At 33.7% G+C, this 27,708-nt stretch overlaps 1 protein-coding gene across 1 annotated transcript in view; it reads right to left on the reverse strand.

Annotated features, from left to right (window-relative positions):
* Positions 1–3,048: 3,048 nt before the first annotated feature.
* Positions 3,049–27,708, reverse strand: part of LOC111624147 (rab GTPase-activating protein 1-like) — a 67,778-nt gene continuing 43,118 nt past the window's right edge. The window contains exons 18-23 of the mRNA XM_023366942.1: positions 26,222–26,332; positions 18,628–18,732; positions 6,335–6,418; positions 4,429–4,500; positions 3,346–3,543; positions 3,049–3,276 (exon numbers count right to left, since the gene is read on the reverse strand). Of these exons, the coding sequence (XP_023222710.1) occupies positions 3,142–3,276; positions 3,346–3,543; positions 4,429–4,500; positions 6,335–6,418; positions 18,628–18,732; positions 26,222–26,332 (705 nt within the window). The 3' untranslated portion in view covers positions 3,049–3,141. The remainder of the gene's footprint in view (positions 3,277–3,345; positions 3,544–4,428; positions 4,501–6,334; positions 6,419–18,627; positions 18,733–26,221; positions 26,333–27,708) is intronic.

The raw sequence follows: 27,708 nt of genomic DNA on the forward strand, positions 1-27,708 counted from the left end.
TTAATATGTACCCCTAAGTCTCTGGAACGGAATACATGCACCGGTGAACCTACAACTACACGATTTATATTTTAAAAATAATTAAATTCACTTAGCATTCAAAACTTGCGAATTTTGGAAAAAACAAATTTGCTGATTAAATACGGACAACCGTTCAACTGAAGTAAAACGGGTTTTCCCCTCGCTATGGATGTCTGCCTAGTTCAGTTCAGCCACATTCCGCTACAGTTCGCCTTTATTATCAGTTCGAAATGGGGTGGTTCCGTAATACCCGCAGTGTTCCATAATACCACCTTCTCCTCTATATTATTTCTGTTGTATTTTTATTTTCTGTATTATTTTATTTCTGCTTATTTCTATATTTATTATTATAGTTTGTTTAGAATAACACTTTAATTTTTTATATTTGATACAGTATCTTTGAAATAATAAATGTGAAATGGAAATCGTAATGACATATTTTTTATCACCTTAATTTTATTTTTCAAGAAAAAAATTTACCGGTAAACCGGTATTTTAATTTTCATTTACCGAATTACCGGTAAATGAAAGTCGGTAAATTTACAATCCCTACTAGTCTCCACTGGCGCTGCCGTAGCTTTGCGTTATCAGACTGTCTGTTAAGTACTCCGTGTCGCCAAATTACAAAAAACCTGGATTTGGTGCACCGTTAACATCTAATGAAAAGCAAAAATATATTACTAACTTACAATTTGAGTGTTTAATTTCGTGCTACAACGCATACCCGCTCGGTCCAAATCTGTTGTCGGATGTACTGTACACTAGGGATCCCGGTTGTTTTTTTAACCCGGGATATATCCGAGGAAATTCTTCTCATCCCGGTAAATTTCGTAAAAGTTCACTTTTTTTCTTATCGTGTGTTAAAGTTGAGGAAATTTTGCAAAGAGAAAGTATAATTACTCATCAACTGTCGGAATACATTTGTATTTATTAATTATAAACCTACTTATTTGTTTTTTAAATTTTGGCTGGTTATGGCACGTCACAAATGGTCAATAATCAATACGTAGCTTATTCGTGAAAGGACTGAAAATTCTTTACTTCTCGGAAGCCGTAATATCTGGAATAAATGCGCTTACGCCGTCTTAATTTTTAACCACGCCCGGTAGCTTCGATAACTGCGTAACGCCGGGTTGCGCAAATTGGGAAAGAATACAAACGAGAGTGAAGTTTTTCTTCGTAAACCCGATTAAAAGACAAACGAACTGCCGAATTACCGGGCTATACGCTCGATGTTTCTATTAAAGCAGCCGAGGTAGACAAATCGAGAATACTATACGGCAGAAGAAGTACTACAATCTCGAAAAGAACTAGAAATCTTCCGGGCTACGGGTGAAAAAATACATCCGTCTTCTCTTAAATGCGATAAACACGATTCCAATCTCGTCAATGGAATCGGAAAGGGCATTCTCGGTAGCGGGACTTTTCATTACTAAAATAACAACTGGATCGGAGTATCGACCATTTTTGCTTTTTAAAATCATAAAAATTTACATTATTATTTTGCATTCTGTTTTATTTAAATAACGAAAATTACCTTTTAAGTTACAAGTTTCATCTAAGTTCAATTTTCAATTCAGTTGTACGCAGTTTCCAGCAAACTTTAATAAAAGGTTTCTATTTTTGAAAATTTCTACTTAATTCAAAGGTAATTTTTAATATATATATTACACAGCATTATTAATATGATTTTAGAGATTGCAGAACGTATTAAATCACTTAAAATGCAAAACATCTCAATTATTTTTAATTTCATCTTAAAAATAATTAATTCTATCCCGGGACAAGCAAAAAACCGGAAAATGAGAAACCCTACTGTACACATACAGTACTATAAAAATTGTGAGGTAAGAACTGGAATTCAAACGAGACGGCTGTGTCGGCTGCCACTTGTCTCGTTTTAACGACCCGAAACCTTTCTTCCGCTTTGATGGGCGGGGAAGCGAAACGTTGGGTAACCTTCGCCGTCGCTATTTGGCGCCGAACAACGCGGCATTTTTTGATTTTCTGTTGTGTGCGGCGCTAGTAAGCTGCCAATTGGATTACCAAAAGGACCAACGTCACTGCCCGCGTGGCGCTACGCCAACGAACGTACTCGGGTTGTCCAGCGCCTTAGTTCGTCGTTAAGTTTCGATAAGACAGAATTTGGTACAAAACTTATGGTAACAGTTGGTCGGAGGAAACGATTTTTAGCTCGAGAAACCGAAACTTCGTTTAGTAAGGCGTACGTGTCACGTATAGCATCGATTGTCCTAATCGTGTCAAAATTACGGACAGAATTGCTGTAATTACGTAGAAATTTCGCTAGCCTTTTTTCTCGGAAACACTTTTGTAATCTCTTCATTTACGTCGAAATTTATTCTACGCTTTATGTATTGTACTATATATTACTATCACTATTCATCTGGTAATAGCCCGTACTGAGATGCCTTTTGCGCGACAAGTATTACTTGGCTCTCTCCTCTTCTAATATTTTTTCCACTCCATTTATCGACGTCCGTATTTCGGAAGAATTAAAACGATGCATTCTTTCTCTCTCTTCCGCTTTATCACCGAAGTTCGCGACTATATTTCTATTGGACGAAATCGGATGGCCATATTTTGTCGTAAATAGTAAACGGGTTACGACCAGCTCGGCGAATTGCAGATACGACGATCGTTAGGCCTACTTTCTTCCGACTAATGCCAATCCATTTGTTATATTATCATGGGATAAAGATGGCCGCAGAATTCGCTTAGGTAGCCACAAACAAACAGGCTTAATGAATGGATAAAGTGTTTTTTATTTGTAAGAATAAATAAAGATCTAGAACAATGAACATATTTTCTCAATAAATAAAAACGTTAAGAACGATTATAAATTAACACGCGTCTTATTACGTACTCCGTTTCTACGGTCGACTATTCGTTAAACGCGCCGCCAACGGTTTAAATGCCACTTTGCATATTTGTATCGGATTACAGTAAAATTTGTGGCGGCGCGTCCATCCATTCAAAAACACCGGGCGAAAGTACCGTCTCCGGTCTGGCGGCACCCACCTCTTTATTTCTCCAATGGCTACACATATTTACATCCGAATAGAAAACAGTTGTGACCTCTCCCTCCCGGGTCGACCCTCTTTATTCCTTGTTCTCCCTTCCGCCGGGGGGCTCCTTCCTGGTGACGTCCCTGATGGACGACAGCGTCTTGTGGAGCCACGTGTTCTTCGAAGCCTGCAGCTCGGCCACCGCCCCGTTCAACTGATGAGTCAGATCCTAGAAAACGCCCAACCGTTATTAAACGCTCGTGCCTCCCCGGCTTTTAGCGGGAAAGGCCCGACTCACCTGATTTTTGCACTCGGACTCCACCAGAGCCAACTTGGTCTGCGCCAGTTCCAGCTCCAGTTCCTTCACGTGATCTTCCAGTTCCTGGACCGTCGACAGTTTGTCTTGGGAGTCCATCTTCTTCAGTTTGCCGCCCGTCCTGATCACGTTGCGTTCTTCCAACTGTTTGCAACATTTCTCGCAAGTCTTGACGCACTCCTGAAAAAATAACCGACAGCGATTAAATTGTTGCTCTAAGAGACTCGGCCCGGAAGGGTAATGGCCCAAATAACGAAAACTGAAGTAATAGAAAGGCGTAATCGATAAAAACGCAAAAATAATTTAAATTACAAAGAATTTGCCGATCGATGTTTTAACAAATTTTCGAGGAATTGGGTTCGAACTAGGTTACTACAACGGCGTCGGCGGTCGTTCCTTCGCTCGCACCCGCCAATTCGTATACAGTATAACTTTCCTTATAACTAGGTACTGCACGCCGAAGAGGGAATAAGACCCGTGTCGGAGCGAGAGGAATTAGCAAAATTTTAACACGGCAGGGATAGGGAGTTGCGTGACCAGTACAATATACGGACCATGATCCGGAGAAATCTCTTATTAACAACCGTCCATATTTAAATTCATAATACCATTATCAGCATCACAGTCGTTTAGAAAGGAAACGTTACTATATAATTTTTTTTCTTGTATTTGCCTTGTTTTCATTCACTTTCATAATTGTTGAAAATCAGTATAGAGTGGCCACAAGCTGCAACCTATTAAAATATCTGTGTATGGGAATAAAATGTATCGTTCTGCATTTGTTTCTTCCGTTCTCAACTTTTAAAACAATTCTTGCCTAAATATTTATTCAAATCATATTGATAATATAGCAATATAATTCTAAAAAAATAATTTGAATTACACGATTTTACCAGGTAATGCATCCATATATATTTCCACAATTGAATCAATAATAAATTTCAGATTCATATTTTTTGTTTAAATTTTAAGAGCAATAATAACGCGTAAGACGTAGTGAATAGAAAATTAGAGGAAGAGAATAATCCATGGCAGAACTTTGAAAAGGAAAAAAAGAACTCTCACCATTACAGTTTCAACGGTTTCTCTTCCAGACGTTTGCTCTTTTTCCAACCGCTTGCTTAATTGGCTGCAGATCTGAAAAAATACAAAATATTTGTCACCAAATCTTTTTCTTTCCGTTAGTTGCTACCGGCACATCCAGCATGCAAAGTGAGATATTATTCAATTGAATGAATATGTCAAGTTGAAGAGTAATAACTGAACATAAATTTTTTATATTTAAATACATACACACTTTTTAATGATATTTAATAGTCAGATTTTTATATAAAAAGTTTAAACATGTCTGCTTTAAAAAAGCAGAAATATTTAAAGATCCTGTTTGCACATTCTATTTTGATGCAAGATGAGTTGAACAGAGTTTTGGTTTTTAAAATTATTATAGTTGGAGAATTGGAAATCTTATATTCTTGTAATTTCTTTAGCGTGACGATAATAATCAAATTACTTTTTTCCCTTCCAGAGATCTGTTTGGTTTTATCTGAAATAACTAACTGCTTTTACTTATCGTTGAGTTGTATTAGAACAAATGTGCGGCAATTAATGTTAAGAATTGTAATTTAATGCTAAAAAGGAGGAGAGAGAAGATCCCTCTCTACAAAAGTTCAAAATTCTTTGACGGAACGATTGCGTGGTCGTTCTGCCCACGGCTATTTTGTCAACTGTATGAGGCAACTTGCTGCGGGAAGAGATGGAGAGGTATTCTCCTCCACACTTATATACTAACAAGTACTATTTATGTGTGATAAGGTTTGATAATTTAAGTGATTTTACGATTAATTGCATTTTGCTTCTACAGAATTCTTGGAGAAATCAAAATATTTAATTTCTATTACATTAATAACTACTATCACAAGTACACTTTTAAAATGTAGTGTGTTAAGCTTTTACAAATTATGCAGAGATGATGCATTTTGTTCTTGAATCGTGGAAATGGGTAATATTAAATAACATTTGCTCCAGGGGAAATAATCGTTTTTTTCAGTATAAGCGAAATTTTTGTATTATTCCGTATTATATTCTAAATTTATAGTTCTTGAATAATATAATTTAATCTAAAAATTACACTGCAATTTCGTTCTTTCTACTGCAATTTCACGTAACATATTTGATTTTGTAATTCCTTAAGAGCCGTAATGCCACTATCCAATAAAGATATCACTGGCAGGAATTGAATTAATTTTGAACAATTGGAAAATTATTTTGTGTGTTGTATATATGAACTGCTCATTTGCTCAAAGTGACCAACTGTACAGAATAAAAACTAGTAAAATAGACAAAATATATATTATTTTTTAAAAATTTCTTATAAAATTTAAATAAACATTGTAGAATGCATCATTACAAATGTGGATTTATCTAAAGACATTAGTATATTATTGGAATAATAATTTTTTTACATTTTTTGCATAACTAAGGGAGTTTATTGATTTGGCCCACTTTGATCCAATCTCAGAAAAATGACTGGATCTCTTCCGTACTGACACGAGAAGTAGGATAGGTCACCCTGTCCCGTTGGAAATAACCTTTCTGAAGTTCACGACTGCCAATTAACAAATTTGTTGAATATAAACAAATATCGATTGTTATTCACGACATCGAGGAAAATTGAACCAATAATGCGAGATTGGGCTACTGTTACTCCTCCTTCACGTCATGCAATCAACTTTTTATGAAATAGTAAACATTTTGAGCCTTATTTTGTGTTGTTACGTGCACGTATTGTACAGTTATTTGCAATTATAAAGGGTTGATATATAGGGTGTCTCGTTTGGGGCACCCTGTATAAATTAATGGTAAAATAGTAAATATGTTAATTTTTCCTCTGCATAGTATCCAAACTCTAGCTTTGTATGTCTGTAATTAAATATTAATGTCTTTAGAAAAGTTCTAATGGCCGCATACTTACTTGTTTGTAATCTGCAATAATAGCATTACATCGAATGATTTCGTCTTCTGTCCTTTCCAGTTCTCTGCGACACATTTCTTTAAGCTATAAGAAAAAAAGTTTTAGAATCAACTATCAACATAATCAATATGAAAAAGCCATAAAAATACAAATTAAATGTCATATAATGAATAGTTCTTATCATATAAACAAATTCTATGCAATCAAAATATTTCCATTAATGTAATAGCCTCATGGTTTTACAATAAAATGAATAATTTTTTTTAATTAAAAATATTGGATTGTTTTTAGTTTAAAACATCTTAACAAATTCATTAAGTATTTATGATATTGCTAATAAAATAACCATTTATCTCATTCCAGTGATAATATTTGAGGTTCTGACAGATACATAGTGACAAAAACAATACAGTTTTACTGAAAATAAAAAAAATAATATTTAACTTTCTCAAATGTGAAGTTTAAATATTTTTGATAGCATTTTTATTTCATTACTTATAAATTTTTCTACTAAATCTTCTAATTTTAAGACTTAACATTCCAATTTTTATTTTGTATGCTAATTTAACGAGGTTTCATTTTACAAAGTTCTGCACATACAACTTATATTTTGTCCAATGTAAATAGGAGAGAGAAATATTAAATCCCAATTCAAACATCATAAATTCATACATAACAACAAAAAAGTGACACAATATGTAATGAAATATGAGTTCAAACACCTACTTGCACAGTGAAATGGGAAAATGTAAGTAGTGTCATAGACACACCTTACATAAAGTTAACAAGAATTGTTTCACTGCATTTCAATGAGATCTTTTATTGGAACTCAATTGATGAATGTTAACACAAATTAATTTTGCACATTCAATAGCAATTGTTTTAAAGCTAAATTTTTTTGATAAAATGTTTAATGATAGAACAGTTTTGTTAGTCACAGATTTTATTCAGTAATTTTCAAGCAATAATAATAGTTTTATCTGTGTTCTCTTGTTTTATCTCCTTTTTCTATTCAGTAAGAGAGAGGTGTGTGTGTAAGCGTGAGCTAGCACCTGAAAACAGAAAATTACTATAGCATTCATCATTTTTTTCATCAAACATTTCTGCAGTTTTTGTGTTCTTGTTCATTGTGATAGTTGAATGTTCTAAATTTAACTTTATTTACAAATTAGAAGTGTATGTACAACTCTGTCAAAAAAATTGTCAATCTTACAATTCCAGTATTTTCCAACTTTTATAATTTTAACATTGGAAGGTTAAGTCATTATTTACTAATACTTTGCTTAGTATCTGATTAATCTGTTATTTGACTATACTTTTAAAAAACTGCTTCTAAAAATGCTAAATAGTTTTTAAATACACTGATGTGCAAAATTTAAGAAACAATTGATTTTTTGTCATAACTCTAAGAAATCACCTGGGAGACATGAAATTCAGAATACAGAGATACTATTTTGTACTTAAAGGATGAAGAAAACATACTAGCACAAAAATGAATAGAATGCAGTATGGAGTGTGATGTGTGCGAGAGTAGAGGAGGCGTGGAGCTATGGCAAATCGTCGTTTGAGCGCTTGTTCTTTTTGCAAGCACAAAGTTTTGGAAAATGACTTATTGACTTNTTTTTAACGAAATAAATAACGAAATTTGATAAAAAGGTTTTCGTCAGTGTACAACAATCGAATAACCGGTAACAAACGTTTTAAATTCGGTAAATGCCAAGGCCGGTCCTCCGTTTTTATTTAGAAGTGCCGGAAACCGCTACAAAAAGGTCCGGTTGACGCGGCGTAATTTGGACACGGGACTATTTTCGGCCAGAGTCGAGGGACGTTTCGGAAGATCGATGGATAAAATTCGAAGCGCGTTTCATTGGACTGAGTCACCCAGTCCCGGCATTCCTCCTTACCAAAAAAAGTCGGGTCGAGTTCGACTTCTTTCCGGATGGTTAGCCACGGTTCGGGCCTACGTTTCTAATAAAGATTTTTATATCTTTTTCCTCTTCTCTATTATCTTTTCCGACTGTCGACTGTTTAAACGAAAACAGCGATTCTATCCCCGGGTTCTCTATATCTATACCTTAACCGCGGTTTTTATCCAACCTTGGTTATTCCGGATTGTCCTTAAAAGTTGCGTTTCGGTAGATCCGCCAAACACCAGAATTTTTCTAAAGTTAAATGCCGAAACCGAACGTTAAATACAAATTTCATTTCGAAACTACTTATATAGAAAGTTAAGGACGGCGGAAGATTTTGCCAGGCTTTCTCCTAATATTCTAGTAAGTTACGTATATAATAAATTACAATTTTTGACCAATAACCGTAGTTTCGTTATAACGCTAGTCGTTGGAGCTACGAATAGACGAACCGCTGGCGTTAAAGGAAAACAAAAATATACCAAAGACTCGTCGTAATTCGGTTTAACTCGGACCGAAACGAAATCCAACGAACGGAACTCGGAGGAGGCGATTTTTTACGGGTGGACGGTGATTTTGAAGAAAATAATTTCCATTTTGGTCCCCGGGAAGAATCGATGTCGGATGAGCGTTAAGGTGGCCGGAGCGAGAGAAGACGTAGTACATAATCGTCACCCTTTTGAATACGTAGATTTGCTTCGGTTGGTTAGAACGAAGGCATTTTCTGTTGTTTATCGCCCGATTAAGACCGACGAACTATTTGGCCAGATAAAACCGGTCTAAGTCGGTTCGATTCCATTGGCAGACGGTATAAGCCACATCGACGCTAGAAATCTTTGCAAACGTATAAAAAGAGTTTCTATAAGAAACGTTAATCGAAGATTAGGTAACGTATTGACGGACCGAGAGGATAAAATTAAAACGAAATTATTGTTTCCGGGTCAATCTTCTTGGTAGAATTTTAATTCGAGAGGCATTAATTAATTTCCTGCCTTCTCGTGTCTGCAATTTAGTCTATCGGCCAAAGACCGGATTAATAAAACCAGCGTTGGAGGTCGTTATACTAGTAAATATTTGGCTAACGAAAGTTAACGCCGATTTATTAAATGACCCGCAAATACCTACGGTCGCGTATTCTTATAACGTTTCGTACTGGAAAGTCGAATGCCTTCTAGCTACTTTCGCTCGTTAAGCGGAAGGATTACAATTTTTAAGTTTCTTTTCTTCGTTTTAATGAGTTTTGTTAGTCTATTGTCGTACAACGGGTTATAATAAAAGCCGAGTTACTCGACGGTTCGGTCATCCGTGCATTTCTGTCTTTTTCCGGTGATCGACCCGGGCTAAGTTACGCGCGTTTATTACACGCGGCGATTAAGTGTCGAAATTCGATCGTTTCGTCAGTGTCGTTTGGAATTGCGACAAGTTTGAAGGGAAATTTCGATATTATTATTGACTAAAGAAGCAACCTGGTATATTTAACTATAAATTCTTTTAGTCATTTTTTATAATTACTTGGGGGAAAACTTTTTTTTACTATTAAATTACTAGCTTCCTTACACCATTAGTCACGTGTTAAAAATAAGAAATAGTTCATCCCGAAAGCTGGTCACCGAGTTGTTCCAAACGTTTCCTCCGTACAAAGTTAACTTTAAAAAAAAGTAGTAATAAATACGGTACTAATTTTATATTTATTTGTTACGTTGTCCGTATTGTTGTATAGAGTTTTACTTAACAAAATTGGTTAATTAATTGACGAAACTTCAAATTTATAAAAAATTGACGTATTTATTACAATAAATTTTAAATTTAGCGAAATACTACTTTAAATATTAAATACGAATCGCGTGCATTTTACGTAGGATAAGGCGCTAGAATTCGGACGAAAACGCGACCCGCCCGGTTGATACGCGCGGACGATTCTCCAGTCGAACGCTCGTCCTCGTTGCCACGCGTTAAATGAGTAATTTTCCGCTTTCGTAGCTACAAACTCTTATCTTTTGCTTAATTTTTCGAGGGGAAGGAATTACGAATCGACGAGTTGGTTTCCGTTCGACTTTAATATTTGCCGAACGTACTGTACAGTAGGTAATAGTGTCTTCTCCACCATCGAGTAACGAGAGGAATTTAAACTAAAAATAAGAATTTAAGATAACGGCGTTTGGATGACGGTAAGGTTAATTACGGACCCGGAAAAATGAACTTTTTAGGCCTACAAAAAGTCGGGTTTTCTATAAATGCAACTTATATATTCTTATTTATTTATTTAACGACTGCATCGACGAATAGGGAAGTAATACAAAGGTAGGGTAAAAAGCCACTGGGCGGGGGATGGACCCGGCACTTCCTCCGCTTATCGTTTAACGGAGACGAGACGAAAAGGGAATCCGCCATCTTGTATTTGCGCGTCCCTTAGTGGCTCCGAAAGAGAACGGTTCGAAACGGTCGTTGGCCATTATACAAAGCGCGTTCCGGTGGTTATAAAATAGGCCGTTTTATCGGCCCGGAAAGCGGTAGAAGTCGGATAGTCTTCGTACCGCGTTTTTCCCGGCCAAGTTAAAATTTTTTATTTGGGAGAAACCCTGGCCCGTGACAATAAATCGACACCGCTTACCTTCGTTTTTCAATAAATGCCTTTATTACTTAGTTTCAATTAACGTCCCTTCCAGGCGGTATAATTGCCATTTCGAGTCGGACCGAAAATATACGAAAAACGCCTACGTAACAGGTCGATTAGGTGGCGCCGGAAATTCCGTCGACAATCGCCTTTTCTTCCGGGTCAATCCGCCGGGCGTGTACGGAATTTCTCGCGGCTCCGGCAGAAATTCTGTCATCCGCTACCGACAGAAACCACCAAACTTTTTCCTCCGTCAGTCCCTTTACGTTTTCCGCCAAAAGGGGCCGGGGGTTCCTTCCTCCACCCTTCTGCCCCGCAAAAATAACCGAAATCGCGGTTGGGTTAGGAAGCGCTCCCCGGAATTTTCGAATTCCGTTCGATCGGCAAAAATCGGATTTCTGTATTTCGTCCGTCCCATTACCCGGGAATACCCAGTCCCGAGGACGGCGGAATATCGGGCGTAAATCGGTTCTCCCCGGACTATTCTCGGCCTAGCGATTACCGCGCTGCCGGCGGCGGAAGCGTTTATTACCAGGCTTTGTCCACCACCTTTCTAAAAGAAGTATTTCCGGGGATTTAATTTGGTTAAAAACGATATAACTGCGTTACGCGGGTTACGGGCTTTAACCTCGGCCCGGGCGGGAGAGCGGTCTTTCGCGCGCAACCTCGGTACGTCTACGTCGGGTTTAATACACGCGCGCGTGTGCATTAAAGCCGACGTAGATGTAGACGTAACGCGCTTCCGGTGGGTTCTTCGGCTCGACGTAAACCCGTTTTAAACGAAACGGAAAACTCCCGTCCTTTCCGACGCCGACTTCCGGTGGCAGTTTAAAACGGTCTCGTCCAACCGTTCCATAGACGACAGGTGGCGCGTGCGACCTCTTTCCGCTCACCCGGCGCCGACGCGGGTCAGGAGGATTAACAAAAAAGAAAACGCCCGATCGATTAAAAAAGCCAGTACAATAGGAATTTAGCCTAAGCAAAATGCGTATTTATTACAAATTCGTCTTTTCTTTCCGTTACTCGCTGCCCGGCGGAATACACGGGTTATCTCGAATCTCCCCTCGACTTTATCCCCCCTACAAACTCCCGAACCCTCGGACCCACCCGGTCTCGGAACTCTACAAAATGTGGGCTACGGCGATGCGAGAATCGAAGCCCGCCGGTGAAGGAAAACGCCCGGTCTTTGCTTGTAATTTTTTATTAAGTATTTTGTCGTATTGCGATGGCGATTATTTCGTTTTTGTCTGGTAATAATTTTTAACCCACGCGTTACTCGTTAATATAAGAATAAAGAAAAGCGCATTTAAACATTTATTCCCAGGCACTTTTTGTGTAGAAAATTCTATCGGTGGATTTCGAAACGGTATTCTTTGCCGTTTCGTAACATCTTACACTTACAAAATACCGTATTAGTCTTTCGTGGCTCGGTGGTACTCGGGTACAATATTTACAAATGTAGAAAGTGAAGCGTTTGTACTCCAAACGGTTTTACAATTTTTTCCAGTTTGTAAATGTTCCGACTGGTCTTCGTTCATTTAAACAATTTATCCACATTGTTTTTGTTTCCATATTTCTACTTTCTTCTCTAGTCTCTAGGGATTGTATACCGGTTTACCGATAACTTGACAAAAAAACATTCGGTAAACTTACCTGTGAATGAAAAATCCATGCTAGAAATTTCTATGTAGAAAATATTGTGTTTATAGATATTTAAAAGGGNATCTTCAGAAAAAATGTAAAAAAATGGAAAAAAGGTTAAGACTCAACGTTATTTGTTGTTAATTAATTTTTCTTTCTCAGCTCGCGTCCTGATTTTTGTTTGTTTGTTTGTTTGTTTTGATTAACTGTTAAGATGCTTGTAAAAGGCCAACCTGGCCACAGTGTCTTTTGAAAAATAAAATAAAAACTAAAAATAAAATCAAACAAAAAAAAGGCTTTATTGAAAGAGTAGCATTGGTACAAATGATTGTCTTCTCAAGAGGGAGAACAACAAACAGATGTCTCTTAGTAAGGGATATGACTTCCGTTAACTACAATGGTTGCTTGGCACTGTCTTTCCATACTCAACACCAGATTATCAAACAGTTGTTGAGGTAAGAGTGCCCATTTCTCAATGAGCATCTGTTTCAGATGTTGGGTGTTCTTCAACAGATATAATCATGCCGAAAGGTGTCTCCCCAAAGCATCCCACACGTTTTATGGGATTTAAATCGGGATAATGCTGGCCAATCTATTCTAGTGATATGATATGTTTAAAAGTGTTAGAAGGCCAAACCTTACGGCATAGCCTTTGAAAAGGAAGGATGAAGAGTTTTAAAGGAAGTGAGAAGAGGGAAGAAAAGTAAGGAATGATAGGGAAGTGGGAACCATGGCACAGTCATGTTCTATTTATTGAGTATACTTTAGTTACAACACATGGGGCATAGTCCACAGATAACAGTATGGTCAAAATATATACAGAAAATAAACCCACACATGGTATACAATTTCCAATTTTTTAGCATTTAAAAAGAGATCCCTCTCTTCCAAAATGTGGTTCTGTTAATCTTTAAAATCCACTGGCAACCCCTGAGTGAGACCTATATTCATATTATATGGTTCACAAAAAATGTTATTTTTTGTGAACCACATTTTATTTGCCAAACTATCACACTAATATGAATACCTTGATTCTATTCCAGAATATTTTAAATATCACAATTCTGTTTCTCATATATTTACTGCAATAATTAAGGATAATTAAATTCCAGAACTACGGAACACCAACTAGAATCTTTTTTATTGTTGCACACCTAAAGTAAGACATTTGATTCCATTATACTTTTCTTCTCACTACACTCTTTAAAACACTTTTTTACATTCACTCCATTCTTTCAGCTTGGCTACATAGTTGATTTTTCTAGTTTAATTACGCAGGAACATAGTAAGACTTTATGTAATTTCTCACCCATGTGCAGAATTCCTTGGAAATTGTTTTAAATAGTCTTCTTTTTATCACTTATGTGGCTCTTGCTATTCTTTGTGTTAATACTAAAATTATAGCTAATGCCAATGGTCTAAAATCATCAGCTTGAAGTTTCAGGATTGGAGTCGATCTCAATATTTTGGTCACTTACTGTACCTCAAGTCTTTAAAACTTACTGCTTTGATAAATTAATTTTGTTGTTCTCTTTTAAGAAATTCAATACCTTTTTTATATCTAAAGGCAGGAATTATGTTTATTTTATAGCAACCTATGAATTATCTTTGAAGAAAAATTAACTTTTAAATGTCATATTGATAAAATAGTGAAGAGAGATCTAAAAAATCCCAAATTTTCAGTCCTTAGTCCTGCCTGTATGCTCAGTAGCAACTGCATTGTTCAACAAATCAGATTATCTCTTCATGCCACCGCGTTTAAATTAGTATAAAAAGATTTTCAAAAATTCTCTACAGGCATCATATTTCTGTTCCTCCTTGACCAACTCAAAATTTAGTGGAGAAAATAACCAGTAAAGTATCTATTTCATATAAAATGTAAATTTTATATTTCATTTTCTATGTATTATATGTAATTATGTGGCATTTGTTTGTACAATTCTGGCTAAATGAATAAATAAAACAGTAGTGTATACAGATTTAAACTACTCTTAACTGCATATAACGGGCGTCCATAAATTACGTAAGGTATTTTGGGGTGGGTGGGGATCAAGGATTTGTTACGATTTCTTACACGGATGGGAGGGGTAATAGATCTCGTCTTACGTAGTATTCTTATTTTTATTTTTTGATCTTGTTGAATGGTGAAGTTTAGAATTTGGCTTCAATTTGGCGGTTTCTATTAAGAACGCTCATTGTACTAAAACCATCTTGTGTGACATGATAAAATAATAATGCTAGAAGACTCATGCTCTACAAGTTTTTTTCATGGGAGAAAGGCCATGTGGTGGTTTCTCTCACTCTTCCATGTTTTTTGAACATAATTGTAAAAAGCATCAAACCATGGCTTCTGAACAAGCTTATTGAGTGGCCATGGCCACCTGAAACCAAGTACAGTGGAACCTCAGTATATGACCTTAATCCATTCCTGATGTTCAGATTTATACCGAATTGGACGTATACCAAACCAGCCTTTCCCATAAGAAGTAATGTAAAAATTATTAATCCGTTCTCATGTAAAAAAAAATTGGCTGGCTTTAAACATCTCGCTTTCCTGGCTAGTTCCTGCTTGATTTTTCATGAGATCAGCATGTATCTTTTTAGTTTTCTCGCAAATACTTGCTTCCATATGCTGTCTCCAGCACATTGTTTTTCAGTTATCCAAAGCAAAAGCAATTTCGCAACATGATCTAATGTCTTCGATCTCTGTTTAGAAATTGATTTAACTCTTTTCGCAACGTTAGTGTTAGCAGATTTAATAATGTCTTTATTTTTCATGATTGTTGATATTGTCGTTCTCGGAATACGGTATGCAACAGTTAAAATCTCGAACACGCGTGCCATCTTCATATTTCTCAACAATCTCTTTTATCAGCTTCATTGTGATTCTAGTCATTTTTTTAGTTTTCTGTTGCTTTTCATTTGCCTTCTTGCAATTCATGATTAATTAAAATAATATAATTTTACTTACAAATTAAAATCAGAAAAAATTTAACAAAGTTATAAACCGTTGCACTGCGAATGTCTAGTCTGGTCTAGTATACCGATAGTGCTACTTGTTCATAGATGGCGCGTAGAATTAAGTCGTATACCGAACAAAAGTCGTGTACTGAGCAAAATTTGTTTCGTCCAAACAGGACGTTTTCTGAATTGGACGTATTCTAAAGCAGACATATACCGAGGTACCACTGTATAAAGATTTCTAATTTCAGAATAAGTGTATGATGATTGTAAATTGGACAATGATAGATCATATGGTCAACGGTGTCCAGGTTTTCTGTAGAGCAAAAGCAAGAGGCAGTTTCTGCCCAGCTGTACATCGCCAGGTAGCTTATAAAATTATCATGCTCAGTAAGTAGTTGAGCAGTAGCAAATGTTAAATCTCTTAAGTGGTGATGAGAAACTTGCATTCAACACTAGGAAAATAAAGTCTTGTTATTCTACCAGTTTTACTGCTCAACCATTGTTGATTCCACTTTTGCATAGCATTATCATGAATATAATTTTTAAGGCTGCTACAGTGTGAGAGAGGGATGTTAGTAGTCCAAGTCAGTGTCGTTTGCAGATGACTTAGCCTCAAAGTTGGCTTTTTCATTTCTAAGTATGCCAGTATGGCCAGGAACAATATATAAGTTATCTTATTTACACAAATTTTAATATGGTGCTGGATATATGCTATTTTATTGCTATTGCAATTGGGATTTAAGAGTTTTTAGGACAGACTGAGAATCACTGTAAACGTTGATAGATAGTTTTGTTTGGTAGTGAAGTGGCCCACTGAACAGCTTTGTAGTCAGCATCATCTTCAGCTTGATAGATGGAGGTATGTGGGAGGTATCTGTACCTTCTAACATATTTTTGGCAAAATATGTCAGTTTGGAGGAAGATACAGATACTTGGGTCCAAAAGCTCCCTTCTTGTCGGCTCATCTGTGTAGATATTAATGTCTGCAAGATTATCCATGGAGGAAGCGGATTACACCAAATAACCTTGTTTACAGAATGATGATCAGAAATAGTAGGGTAATTGCAATGTGGTATCGTATGAACAGCCATAGATAGGAGTAGAGACTGTTGCTGAGCCTTAACTTTTGTAGTTTTGATGTAGTAGTTTAGAACCTTTTCTACAATACATAGTGGCAAAGAAAGGAGCTCCACTAGTATCAGAGAGGCATTACTAAAAAGAGTTCTGCAGCACTTGGAAATTCTGATGGCAAACTGGCTTTGAAGAAAGAGTAATTTACTTGCTACTGAACTTTTTACTAGTTACATGACCACAGCCAGAGATCACATAAAGTAGCATTGATTGTATTGCCCCATTATATAGAGTTTTATAAGCTTTATTATTCAGTCCCCAGGTGCACCTAACATATTTTAGCAGCATATAGTTTATTTTATTGACCTTATCCAAGATGTAATTAATATGGTTTCTATTCTCTCTTGTTTTATATGACAATTCTGTTTACACGTGCACTAGCTAGTCGATCTGTCAGTTTTTTGCATCCTTTTGTGAAAATTAAAATTAATATAAAAATGAATATTATGACATTGATCGATGATGATGATGATAAAAAGATTGTTAATAATTTAAAAATATAAAAATTTAATGAATTTGAATGAACAATTTATTTAAGAACTTTATTTTTTAATTTGTTCACATAGTCTTTTATAAATAATAGTACATACTAATTAATAATTATATATTTTGGACCTAAGGTTTTTAGGGTTTATAAAAAATTTTTTTTGAATCTTTCTAAAAAATCATGCCTAAATATTACGTAAAATGGGGATAGGGATCAAAAAAAATATTACGGTTTCTTACACAGGGGTGGGTGGGGTCTAGAATGGCTGAAATTGCCCTTATGTAATTTATGGATGACCCCCTAATGTCTGAATGTTGTCAAACTACTCATAGATTGATGCATTGTTGATACTATTCATAATGGCAATAGTTGATATAGTGCATCAATCCATCTGACTGTAATATCAAATTTTCCTTGGTCACCAAGGAATAAAATACAGTAAAGCATCGATTATCCAACTCAATTGGGGACTCAGTTTGGTCGGATAACTGAAAAAATCAGATAACTGAAAAGAAGGAAAAAAATACATTATTAGTTTATTAGTATATCAGTATATCGCTATTAACCAACTTCACGTTGAATTTTCATCGATGCTTAGCCTAACAAATTTTTTTAAAATAATAATCGTCACTATTGTATCATTAAAAATTATTTTTAAATTATTTTATTGCTCACGAAACAAACAACCACTCATAATTAGAAAATTAAGTCTCGTTTAAATACTGGCCTCCCTTCAATGGTCGAGCCATTGATGCCAGCTAAAACACGCAAAAATTTAACAAAAACATGTGCATGGTGAAAGGTGTCTAATTTTAAAGGTGGAACTTTTTTAGCTTGTGTATCACCTAACCAAAAGCTTAAAACTTCAGGAAAAAGAAAAACAAAAACATTAGTGTATGTGGATCAGTGGCATGCGGTGACATTTGATCATAGGGAAGTTGTGCCGGCCCTGGATAGAATCGTTGAAAGCATTATACAATATTTTGGCACATAGCATCCACCAGCTAAACCACATGAGGTTGGTGCTCTGGAAATCAAATGCATATAATCTGGTTGCTTTACCCCATTCAAATATTTTTGCTGTGGAAGCTGTCCCATATTTGACAATACAGTGCTTCCATTGGGAATATGCATATAAAATTTATATTCAAATATACAATAGCAATCTTATCTTTGTTTTTCACATGTAGTATAGAAATTTGTAATAAATACATAATGCGGTTATAATAATTATATAGTAAGTAATTCAAAGTACCATACATTAAAATATAAAAACGTACTTTCACAGCTTCCATGGATGGTATGCCACTGATGTAGATATAATTTTTCTACAGGGCTGCTACAATTATTACATTTAATACAAGGCAATGGTCAAATTATGTTTAATCATTTATTAGTTAGTTTTATGATAACCAAATGTAATACAGTTCTAATTATTTAAATAATTAAAAACTAATGACAGTTCAATTGTACTTTTTATTACATATTCAGAAAGTATAGCTTCCACATTATAATTAAAGCCAGTCTTTTCTCAAAATAAGTTTACCTGAATAACTTCCTCTTCTAATCGCTTCTTTTCGTCTTCTGCATCTATTAAGGAAGTTTTTGCAGACAACAACTCGTTGTTTAGTGCTTCTGCCTTGTCTTCGGCCTGAAATTAGCAAAGATTTTAATTTAGACATTTGTAATACAATTATCTATTATTATTTTTAATTAAAATGTAAAATGGGATTTTTTTTGTTGTTTTAGCATCTCAAACTTACAAAAAGAAGTGACCATTGCAAAAATTGTCAAAATAACTTTTGTATTTGACATAAAATTTTCTAAATCATGCTTGGCCATATCAGATAATTTTTCAATATCATTATGATATTCCTTTCTTAGCATTTTAGTGTGTGTGATTACTTTCACTTCTCATTATGCTCACCTTTAATTTACTGACGGTGCAAAGTTGTCACTTCCACATGTGGTGAACCTTTTAAGTATATATCAATATCACACTACATATTCACTTTGCTGCTTTCTACAGATCTTCCATTGTCTGGACCTTTACTTGGAGTTTTCAGCAACAATTGTTTCTATTTGACTTGTATCCAAGGACTTTACAGGCATGTATCTTCATTATTAATAAACGTACTTCCATCTTCATGAAGGATTCAGCATTACATTTTATGGACTTCACCAGAATAATGCTGGGAATGTACAGTACACTTCAATGCACAGTTATACATAGACAAGATTCTTAAAACAATTGTTAATCTTTGCATTTAGTGACAGTCTGAGGAGAGGAAGTGGTCCCTATCCAGTCAAACTCCAATCACTACCATTCTTTTCCTTCAACAATCTATGCAGTCATCACATTTTCTCCACCTTTTGATATATAACAGATTATTCTCTTTTTGGGATTGTTGCTTCTTGTCTGAGATTTTTCATGGCATATTAAAGGCTAATTGCTTTGCTTTGCTTTTCTTTCAGACTTATCAATCTTGTAAAGTGATGACAGATTTACTTCATAATATAACTTTTATATTTGATATGCACTTTGAAGAGGGGTACAAATAAAAAAAAATACCCAGTCTTACAATATTTTTATATACAAATGAATTTTACAACATATTCACAAACATTTTTTTTTACATTAAAATTTAAATTGTCAAAATTAAATGCAATTGTATTAAAATCTTTCTAAAAGATCTTAAATAACATTTGTATATTAAGATTATTTTTTTTTTGATACATTAAAATTTAGTGCCATTATATTTAAATTATTTTTTATTAAAAAGTTTCTTAGAAATACATAGTAGCAATTATACCTGATTTTGTCATTTTAAACTTTTTCTTTTATTTATGACTTAACATTTATTGTAGTAACTAGGCCTACCTGATGTAAACATTATTATTAAATTAATAATATAACAAGTTAATTTTTTTGTAAATTATTAAGCATTTACTGATTTTTTATGTTTCTCAATTAAATTATTATTCATGCCCTCATAAACCTAATGCATCATTCCTCAACAGTATCTTTAAATTTGAGGTCATCTATCTCCCCATGGTCTGTATATTTATATCATGAATTATGTTATTAATATTAATTTTATGATATCCATATGTTCAAATATTTTCTCTTTAAAGAATTCTTCTATTTTTTCAAAATTTGTATTATATATCCTCTATTTTGAATCTTCTCTTTTTGTTGATATGCAGGTCTCATCAATAGTAATTATATACTTGCTCCTCCATACAACTAACTGGTTTTGGTGACAATTTTTGGGCCTTGATTCAAGCTTATGAACTTTTTCTTGTAGATCACTAAACTTCAGATCCTTTTGTAAAATATTTTGCACAAATTTAAGAGTCGGACGACACTTAATGGCTACTTTTCATTAAATATTGGGTTTTCTGTAGTTGTTAGGACCTTCACTTTATTGATAATCTGTAATACAAACCAGACACGGTCTTCTGATTATATGGTTTTCTCTATTGACAGAAGCATGTCTTACCAAACTGACATTAATAATAACCCTGCTCTGTTGAATGAAAAATAAGTGTTGAAACAGCAGAACTGTCGCTATGCTCCTGAAGGAATATTTTTAAATCCAACATCCACTTTTGTCCATGACATGTAGAATATTTTCAAAATGACTACATACATACATACATACATACATACATATTAACATTCTAGAGCCATGAGGTCAATTCATCCGGCCCATTGCCACACTGTGCCACAAATGAGCTAGAATATAATTATTTATATGGAAATATCATAGATTGTAGATGAACTTACACTTATTTTAATTTCCTCTACTTAGTAAGTAAAAATGTCAAAATTGGTCCAAATCTGATTTTTGCATCTGACAGTAATATAATTTTTAGGAAAATCAGCAAAATGAAAAATTTGGCAACTTTGAATATCTAAGTGCTTTTTTTGTAAGTACCTGCAATGAAGTTTCTAAGGAAAGTGATTACAAGCTTGCTGCAGTGATCATGTTTGTGGGTTGGTAATTAAATATGTTAATTTTCTTTATTTTTTGTGTATTCAGTATACTATATTGAACAAAATGGTTATGCTGATGTGCTCGTCATTCTGTTATCTGGCCTGCTGTGAAAATAGTTTAGAATAGTTCACCAAACTATTCAGAGTATTCTTTATAACTGCACAAAATACCTTGGATAGATAGCTTCTGTAAAACAAAACATTAAATATGCTTGACTTATGAATCTTAGGAGTCTTAAATGTCCTCTCCAAAGTTTGTCAGCAGATATACATCAGAATGCTAACTCTTAAATGTGAACACAATTCTTTTGGAACATTCATTTAATTATCTAATCAGATAAAATGGAAAAGTAAGTTTAGAAACTGAACAAGTTCACATAAATAAAATTCCTTTGATTCCACTCTTGAAATATTAGTTTACTTATGCACTAAGAAATTATTACAAGAGAACATTTATCTGGCATTTTTTCCAGTTAGAATTTATCAGTCTAGATCAGTGGTTCTCAAGCTCCTGGAATATCAAGAGGTCCTTGTACACTGTTCACCAAAACAATGTGAACACCTACAAGATTCTTACTTTCATCAATGTTTCATTAAACCTTAAGACGAGTAGCCTTTATTTGTCCTAGGTAGTTGTAATATAATAATTATTAAGAAGCTATTTAATTCATTATTTTGCACAGATAAGTGAAAATAGGTGTGTCAAAATGACAGAAATAGTCAGTTTTATTGATTCTCCCTGTAGTAGTGGTATAATCATATATCATTTGCATATGATCGTGAAAGATCAATGTGCCACAGTACGAGTTGAGAACCATTGGTCTAGACCAGGGATGGCAAACCTTTTTCATTGTCCGTGCCACGCTAAAATTGTCTAGCATAAATTATGATTCATGTATTATTTTTGACTTTGTTTTTTCTTTTCCTTTCACTCTTGATTGAGAAAATAATTATTATAATTCAATAAACAAAGAATAAAATTGATTAATAAAAATTTTCCTTTAATATGGTATAATTTTATAAATTATGTCTCTTAAAATTTATTAAGAGTAATTTAAATGTTTTACAAAATACACATAAACATTTGTTTTTAATATGATTTTTGTTGCTGCATATTAGATAAGGATTTTATATCTTGATTACACTTTATTTTTAAAAATATACATACAGAGCTTGATTTGTCTGTCATCCTATTTCTAAATTTATTTTTAATAAAATTCATTTCAGAAAATAGCAACTCCCGTGCCCAAGTTGACGAAAATATTGATAAAATTGCTTAAAAACATTGGCAAAAGCAATTGAAAGTTTCAGGAATTGCATTCCATGTGGTTAGAATTTCATCTTTGGCACTTTTATTTATTATACCCAATAATAGATTATTTTCAATTACTTCCAAATTTTTCTTAAATCAGCAAATTTTTGGTTCCATGTGGAGCTTGACTGGAAATCATTTGTCATGTAAATTTAACCAATCAAAGAGTTTTTTAAATTTAATTTATCAAAATATAAAAGAAATTTTGAAGTTTCTTCAAATTGTCTAAACTGTGTAAATCTTGCAGAAAATTCCTGGATCAGGGATTGAATTATCGCTGAAAACTCTGTTAGTTGCTCTTGATTTGGTTTTTTCATGACTTTTGATGTCAGAAAAAACTTTTTTGTATTCAAAAAATGTTTATATGAATTTGAAACCTTGTAGTTTTATGTTCTCACTTAAATGAGTTAAATATCAATCAGGAAAAAAGATAGTTTTGCTAGCATTAATTGACTGTATTATTCAATTATATTCTCATTATTTAGAAATAATCTAATTTCCTCCAAACAATCTACAAATCTTTGCAAAACATTTCTGTGGCTTAACATTATTGTTCAAAAATAAACTATTGTATGATGAGTTTACCTCGTTTAACAATTCCTGAAATTTTTCTGTTTAGAGCCCTTGCTGATATAAAATTGACTACTTTTGTCACCAAACTCGTATCATCCAAAAATTTCAAACCTAACACTTGCTGGTGAATAATGCGATGGAAACCAAGAATTGATTGTCCAATATGTTTTGTAAATAAATTTATAAACCCATTTTCCTGTCCAATAATGCTGCAAACACTATCAGTTGTTACTGATACAAGTTTGGAAGTACATATTTGTTTTTTGCCCAATGCATCTATAACTGCATTACAAATGTCTACTCCTTTGTTGTTGTTAGTGTTGATAAACTTATTAATTCTTCTTTAATGTTATTTTGAACAGAATAACGTACAAAAATTGCTAAATGATTGAACCTGTTACGTTGGACTCAAGGCAAATAGATATAAAATCTTGCAATTTTATTTCCATTTGTTGTTGAAAGCTTACATTTTCTGCCATTCCCAAAATTCTCTTTCACCATATTCCTATCTAATTCTTTGGATAATTTTTTCTTTATTTTTGAAATCTTCAAATAAGTAGGGTGCACATTGCAACCAAAGCAGCCTTTAAAAAATCATCTTCATTAAAAGTTTTCCCGTATTGAGCAATAGCTTTTGAAGCTTGATAATAACTAGTGTTTGATTGAGTTCAATATATTTCATTAAGGATGTAGCTTGGGCATTTTTATTTTTGAAAACACATGATATATATTTTTTTCTCTCTTCTCAATCGAAGTGAAGAAGAGCATTGTGGTTGGTTTCATAATGTCACTTTACTAATGATGATCTACAAACCACCATTCCTGAACATAAAATACAAAGGGCTTTATTGTCCTTATTAATCATGCCATACCTATCGGTCCGCCAAGTTTGAAATTCTCTGCTACTACCTGTTTCTAATAATTTCAATTTTTTTTTTTTTCCATTGAACCAGCCATAATAAGAAATTCTAAGAAAAAAAATAATAATTTAAATTTAAATATATAAATGCAATAATTACCTTAAAATAAAACTGTAGTGTTTGAAAATAGTTATATTTGACATGTTAATGATTAAAGTTTTAAAATAACAAATACAAATGGTTCATTGGCAATGCAGTCTGTTTTCACGACTGACCACAGGAGGCATCGATCATACCGCAAAATGATATGATTTTCTAATTAAATTATTTTTTTTTGTGCGTGGCATCAAAATTTTCTTTTGTGCTTTAGGTTCACCATCCCTGGTCTAGACCAGTGATTCACATCTTTGAATGTATACATACAAAAATAATAAATTAAATTTTTAATTTATTATTATTACTAAATTGAGGTCCAATCTTTGGAAGCAGTTTAAGAGCTTGCAAAGTTTCACTATGAATTCATATGGACTTTATACAAAATGGTTGGTGCTCTTAGAAATTTTTCAGCAGTTGTTTTGTGAGTAAATATAAGTTATAATGTTGTCTTTGTTACAAATTTTTATTTTTGTGATTCTAAAATGAATTCATTTAATACAAAAATGGTATTAAGTCCTCATTATTACATAATTTTAGAGCAAGAATATTTGATTATAATAATACTTTTATACCAATCAAATATTTTACTATGTACATGTTTTGTAAGAACAGATTGCCACCAGAATTCAATATACAATGTTTTCCTGTGCCTTGTAATTTGGACCAATCACCTAATTTCATTAATTGTAATCTATGCTTAAATTACCAATTTTTCTTCATTGAAACCATTCTCTTACTATGTAATTTTTAATTGACAAAGAATCTGTAGATTAACCACAATTTCTAAAGAAAACATCATGACTAGAATCCTAAGCATCTGCATTCTAGTTTTGTGATATAGCTATAGTTAGTGTAATTGACAGTCATTGGATATCATTTTTTTTCTTAAAATGACAGAGTTGTATAAAGTTCTTTTCATAGCTTGCTAGTGCTTCTTCAATACATAACCTCGAAAGTATATACTGTATTTATAAATGAAGTACTGTATTATTAACAAAATCAAATAGTTAATGTTCTCACATTGGTAATTTTACAAATCAATATATGTAGAATCAAAGCACCATAATTTTCTAGGAATTATCACATCCACATACACTGTAATCACCAATCAACAACTATGTAATTTCCGAAATGGGTAAAACAACATTTCTCCCCAATGGTGGGTTTTCTTCCTTAGAAGCAAAATAAGTCACAAAACAACTGTATATATATGTGAGGGGCTAGCCGTGGGTACTGAGTAACTATGACCGTAGTATCACTTAATCGGCAAGTATTCTTTAGAATAGCCCTCTGTCTAAAAGGATGCCCTCGATTTCCTAATTCAAGGAAATTGAGGGCAGAATCCGATGATTGCATAATCACCTTTTCCTTATGTCAGGATTCCTGACACCAGTTAATCAAATTTAGATATGCAGATTAACACGTGTTCTGCTTCGTAGAGGGAATAGGTTTGATTCAGACAGTTGAGACATTCCTTTAACAATAATAAAACAAAATTTAATAAGACAAAATGAATAAAACTATACACAATGAAATAAGTAATCTAAAAGTTTCGAGAGAGAGAGCTCACAATTTTCTATTATGATCATACTATCTCTGTAGGTTTTCTCCTCTTCTTTATCTTTAGTTTCTTATACTTTAATTCCTGCAGTTCGTGGTAAGGTCTTGAATGGCACATAATAAAAATTTTCCTATCTTACTAACTTGAACTCATTATTAAAATCTGCGGGATGCGGTATGAAATACATCTGTCTTCTATGAGATTCCTTGGCATACTCCTAACTAAGGGCGTTGGCCTTAGGGAGCCAATATGGAAAACGTCTTCCTTCTATGGAATTTCGTGGCGTACTCCCAGAATCATGCAAAACTCTTTCTATATCTCATGATTTTCATCCAATCAACATTTTGGATTCTCTCACGTGAACAGAGAAAAAGAAAATATAACAAGGGGTTAAACAATTTCTAGGGTGCTGAGATTTGTAGTAGATAAGGATAAAACAAAAGGATGTTTCAACTTCCATGGAAGGAAGTGACTGTTATCAGTTTCCCACGTTTAGAAAAACACTATTTTTCTCTAAAAATTTTAACTTTGTCACAGGTTCTATTCAGATCTCACATACATAAATATATTGAATTGAAGCACAGTATATACTTTACTTCATTGTTGATACAAATTTTTGAACTTTTTTGATTAAATATATTCAAGAAAAGTTAATTTGATTTTTAAAAATATACTTACAATATCAAGGTCATTGTGCAAACTTATCTTGCATGACAACAATTCATGTGCCAAATCATCATTTTCTTGTTCTAGTCGTATATTACTTTCTCTCAAAAATTTATTCTCATTCTGTAAACAAACAAATAGTCATTATTTTGATAATATATTTGAAAAACTGAAAAATTAGAAACACACAGACATACCCTGGACTTACAATACATAACTTTGAGACAGCATTCCAATACAGAGTGCATGTAACTATAATACTATTAATAATTAATGTACAAATAAAATTAGCTATATATTTAAAAATTTTTCTCATTGTTGACAATACTCCTGCCCATTCAAGAATGTAAAACAAGGTTACTTTTACACTTTCACACTGGTGTGAATTTTCCTCATTTGGCCATCTAAACACCAGCCAGATGTTACAAAACAACCACTGTTTTCAAGGAGCTTGAGATATGTTGTGCTTGAATACTTCAAAGGTTGATTTTGTACAACTGGATTCATAATTTAGCAACCTGTAAGTAAGCATATAGAGGTCATCACTCATGTAAAGTAAGAAGATCTTTACAATTTGCAGATATATGCTTAAGTAAAAATACCTCATGGCTAATTTGTACCAATTTTGATGGGTAAATCTCAAAAGAGCACATCGAAAAACTTCGTCTTGGACACCCCAGAAAAAGAACAACAAAACACATGTCCAACCCCTGTCCAAACCTACCAAAAAGAAGAAAAACAACGACTCAGATGCTCTCTAAAAGGGCCAAAAAAAAAAAAATTGAAAGAAAACACATTGAGATTTACCCATCAAAATTGGTACAAATTAGCCATGAGGTATTTTTACTTAAGCATATATCTGCAAATTGTAAAGATCTTCTTACTTTACATGAGTGATGACCTCTATATGCTTACTTACAGGTTGCTAAATTATGAATCCAGTTGTACTGTATTAAGTGACCAAATTTGAAAGTGTGTCCTCCTACTGCATGCTATCGAAGCAAGTAAAGTTGATTTCATAGTCATTTGTGCATGTAGAGAAGAAAGAGGTGACTCCTACATCAAGGTCTCTTATGTCAGAAATCATAAATTACTATATACAGAATACAGTGGTACCTCACGATACAAAATTAATCCGTTCTGAAACTGAGATCGTATCATGAAAATGTTGTAATGTGAATCGTTTTTTCCCCATACAATTAATGTAAAACCAAATAATTCGTTCCAACACGAAAAACACACTCAAATTAAAGCAAAGTAGTACATTAAAAATAATAACTATAGTAAGGAAAACACAGAAAAATGCATTTTGTAGTTGTAAATGTATAAATAACCATAATAGAATAATAACTTTACACCTCCACCGACGTCTATCCTCAAAAGTAAATTGGTGGCGGAGGAGAGAGAGAAGGGAAATGATACTAAAACTTAACTTCCATAACATAATGTAATAACAACTTAAAAAATTAGTATTATTTTATATATTTTTTATATATATA

This window comes from Centruroides sculpturatus, unplaced genomic scaffold, assembly GCF_000671375.1.
Source record: "Centruroides sculpturatus isolate CEXI.00-Female unplaced genomic scaffold, Cexi_2.0 scaffold380, whole genome shotgun sequence".
In the NCBI taxonomy this organism is placed as follows: Eukaryota; Metazoa; Arthropoda; class Arachnida; order Scorpiones; family Buthidae; genus Centruroides; species Centruroides sculpturatus.